This window comes from Euphorbia lathyris, chromosome 1 (genome assembly GCF_963576675.1).
Source record: "Euphorbia lathyris chromosome 1, ddEupLath1.1, whole genome shotgun sequence".
Classification (NCBI taxonomy): domain Eukaryota; kingdom Viridiplantae; phylum Streptophyta; class Magnoliopsida; order Malpighiales; family Euphorbiaceae; genus Euphorbia; species Euphorbia lathyris.
This window is the reverse complement of record NC_088910.1, coordinates 61,139,569-61,143,619: the sequence shown is the minus strand read 5'-3', so window position 1 is coordinate 61,143,619 and position 4,051 is coordinate 61,139,569. Positions and strand designations below refer to the sequence as shown.

Below are 4,051 nucleotides of genomic sequence, written 5' to 3'. Positions count from 1 at the left end.
GAAAAATGTGAAAACGTGAAAATGTGAAAAACGCAAAAAAAAAACAAAAAAAAACCGTGAATAACACGAAAAAAGTGATAAAAATGCGCAAAATATAAAAACGTGAAAAAATGGGAAAAAACACAAAAAAACGAAAAACACAAACGTGAACTGCGAAAACACAAAAAAAAATGGGAAAACAAAAAAAAACACGAAAACATGAGAAAACACAAAAAATACGAAAACGTGAAAAACATGAAAAAATAAGAAAACGCGAAAACACGAAAGCGTTAAAAACACATTTTTGTGTTTTTCACATTTCGTGTCTTTAGCGTTTTTCTCACATTTTCGTGTTTGACGCTTTTTTTCACGTCTTCGTGTTTTTTGCGTTTTTCAAGTTTTCGTATTTTTTTCCTACTTAATGTATTTGCCTGTTTTCATGTTTTTAACAGTTTTTCATGTTTTTTTTGTATGTTTTGTATTTTTTCACGTTTTCCACATTCTTTCAGGTTTTCATGTTTTTTATGTTTGCATGTTTCCCTCATTTTTTCACGTTTTTTATGTTTTTTCCGTTTTCATGTTTTTTGCACGTGTTGCCATGGTTTTTTTACATTTTTTTCTTTTTGCGTCTTTATAGTTTTTTATGTTTTCGCGTTCACAGTTTTCCACGTCTCTACATGTTTATGTGTTTACCGTTTTGCACTTTTTTTTTGCATGTTCATATTAATGTTTGAATGTTTTTTATACGAACCCGTTTACATGTTTTTCCGCGTAACATTTTCCACTTTTATTTCGTTTTCTTTGTTTTTTTTTTTTGTGTTTTTAATGGGGTTTTTTTTTTTTTTTTGCGTTTTCACGTTTTTTATATTTTTCATATTTTTTCCGTTTTTCATATTTCTTCAAAACTAAAATATGTTTGAATAATTTATTATCATAATTAAAATTTTAAAATAACTAAGAAATTACATTTATGGTAAGAATGTTTTTTTATTTACGAAATTAGTTATTCCAACTTATTTAATTCTTTTAACCAAACATGAAAATAATCTTTATACTTTTCCCAATGGATAATTATTTCATTCCACTCACCTAAAAATGTATCAACTGTTTAGAAGAATACTGGAAACTAGTAGTTTTACCATAGTAGCAGTTGAAAGAATCTCAAGCATTTGCTTTATATTAGAAAATTTAGCTCAAAACTTATATTATGTCCTAAAATTTAGGAGATCATATTCTATACAGTAATTAGGATTGCAATGCTTTTACTAATTTGGATTAGATGTGAAAGTGTTTGGAATAAGGATTAAAACGGACAAAATAATTGATAGGATTGCTTATGAAGCTGTCATAAGCCGAAACCTCATCATTCTCCAATCCTAATTGTTCCCTATTCACCACTCATATCCTATTTCACTCACCACCAACAGAAAATAAGGCAGCATAACGACAGCATACATTCTAGCAAAAGAATCAAAATATCATAGTATATAACTTTATTTATCCAATCCAAATTGAAAATCCTGCTTGTGAACACCACTTGATTATATGGGGAAAGAGATAAGATAGGTGCTTCATTCAATACAGGCACTTGAAACAGAATGTGAAGATAGATACTTTAAAAAAAACATAATTACTCATTTCATAACTTAAATTAACCAAGGGGAACAATGAAGTGAGCAAAACTCAGTATCAAGAACAATCTCTCAGACATTTTGAAGAATCATTTGGACGGCTCAGATAGCACAAGAAAACCCAAATGATTCTTTCCCTACCAAAAAGGCTCAACTTCTTCTCCTCCCCTAACTCTCACTTAATAAACAAATAAATTAAAATCGCTCACAAAACCGCTTCTCAAGAACTCATGTTCCATTCTTGAGACCTCTTCTTGCTGTAACATTGAATTAATAGTAATATAAACTTATAACACTAAACAAAATCCTAGCTGCAAAACTTATGGGCATGCGATATTTAAGGGTATTTGAGGCTTATGTTGCTGCTGATAATGTTCATCCAAGTAAGCAAATTCCTCGCTCCCAAACTCGAAATCATAATCAGGAAGCTCACTTGGTTCATTGCTTTCAAACCCACATAAATCAAGATCATCAATGCTACAAAATTCATCACAAAATCGCCCCAAATCGTCAATGAGGCCACCAAATTCCATCCCCAAGTTAAGATTTTCCTCAATAGGACAAGACCCCAATGGCTCATCCATGAAACCCAAATCAGGTATCTCAAGATCTGCAACATCAGTCTCAAAACATTCATCATCATTGAAAAAATCATTAGCCTCAGCATTCAAATTTGACACAGCAGAAGTGTCGAGCTCAAGAACAGAGGACGGAGAAGTATGGGAAAGGACACTCTCAGTGTCATCCAAAGAAGCAGCATCAATGGTGTTCCTTTCGTCCCTGATATTGTGTGATTGAGAAACAGTAACAGCAGAAGATACATTTTGACTCTTCTCAGAAAGAAGAGGAACAGTCATAGCATCATATTCCCTCTTCTTGGCTTCATATGCCTGAGCAGCTTCCTCAAGAGTATTGTAAGTACCCAACCAAGTCCTGACTTTGGTGACAGGGTTTCTGATTTCAGCTGCCCATTTCCCCCACTTCCTTTGCCTCACACCGACCGGTTTCTTCACCACTCCTCCTGAAGTGGTGGCTGTTACTGTTGCAGCAGATGGTGGTGGCGTTGGGGTTTTACTCAAAACCCTTCTCCTCTTGGTGGGGATTTTAGCGCTGTTGTTGCTGTCTTGACAGGAGGACTCAGGCTCAGGGGTTGAAGATTGAGAATGAGGGAAAACAACAAATGGTAAAGTGATCTCTTTTACAAATCTTTTAGCTTTCAAGGATATCCGATCATTCTTCTGGGATTCATCATCACTAGAATCAGTATCAGTTCCATAAGGATCATGGTAAATCACACGGATTTTTCTCATTTTGGACTCCTGAGAGATTGATTGGGTTGGTTTACAGGGCATGCTGTTTTCTAAAGGTTGTTTTCCTGCCAGCGCCATCCCCTCAAAACCCTCCAATACCCAGAAAACACTTTCCCTACAAATAAATTAGACTAAACAGGAACAAAAAAAAAAGTATGGAGAAGAAAAAGCGGTCCGATTATCACGGTGGTATCAAGTGAGAGCCCCTCTCAAGAACAAGAAAAGGTAAAAGAATCTCTTTATATGAAAACCCCCAAAACACTCGATACCAGAACAGGTCCTGCAAAACCCAAATTAAAAACCCCGGATACCCATTTAGATTCATGGCAGAAATAAACACCAAAATAGGTAATACAGTATAGATTCTATATAAGGAAGAAAAATCCAAATAATACCTGATTGGTCTCAAACGCATCGAAAAAACCGGCAAGCCCAGATTTAATCTCTGCTGAAAACAGCAGAGAAGCATACAGCAGAAGAGAGCAGAAGGGAGAGTAGAAGAGCAAGCAGAAAGAGTTGATGAAGAAGATGAAAAAAGCCAGAGCTGCAACGGAGCCCCAATCAAAGCCAAGTCAAAACTAGCCGACATAAATTCACAAGCTCAAAACACAGAAAGAACCTCTGGAGGTCTAGACTTGTAGCAGAGAAACCAAAATAAGTGAGATGGGTGAGAGTGATAAATATAGTGAAGAAGAAGAAAAGAGAAACCCTGTAATGGCGGCGATACCAAAAAATAAACACAAGGGTTTTAGAAAAGAGATTAGAAATCTATGGCCACGATTTCATCATCCCCCCCCCCCTTTTACTCCTACATAACCTAGCAGTAATAAATACTAGAGATTCAGTTAAATTAAATATAACATTAATTAACCACAGTTAAATTAAAACAACACTCCTACCCAAAGACGCAAATCTCTATGACAAAATTAAATAAACTCAGTTCTTATTAAATTAAAATTAAACATCTCAGTCTTATTAAATTAAATTAAACCTTTGTGTCTCTCCACCTTTTTCTAAGCGGTCAAAATGGGGAATAAAACGAAACGAGTTTGGATGCCAGGAAATAAATTACTAATTAATTTTTCTTCTAACAGTAAATAAAATAAATATAATTTAATATGTGGAAAGTTG

The 4,051-nt window shown here is 34.5% G+C and overlaps 1 protein-coding gene across 1 annotated transcript; it reads right to left on the bottom strand.

Moving 5' to 3' along the window:
- Nucleotides 1-1,593: 1,593 nt before the first annotated feature.
- Nucleotides 1,594-3,722, bottom strand: LOC136235067 (ethylene-responsive transcription factor ERF119-like). The gene is made up of 2 exons (XM_066024587.1): nt 3,316-3,722; nt 1,594-3,200 (listed from the first exon to the last, which is right to left on the bottom strand). The coding sequence occupies exon 2, from the start codon at nt 2,996-2,998 to the stop codon at nt 1,931-1,933; it is 1,068 nt and encodes a 355-aa protein (XP_065880659.1). The 5' UTR covers nt 2,999-3,200; nt 3,316-3,722; the 3' UTR covers nt 1,594-1,930.
- Between the last annotated feature and the right edge of the window lie 329 nt (nt 3,723-4,051).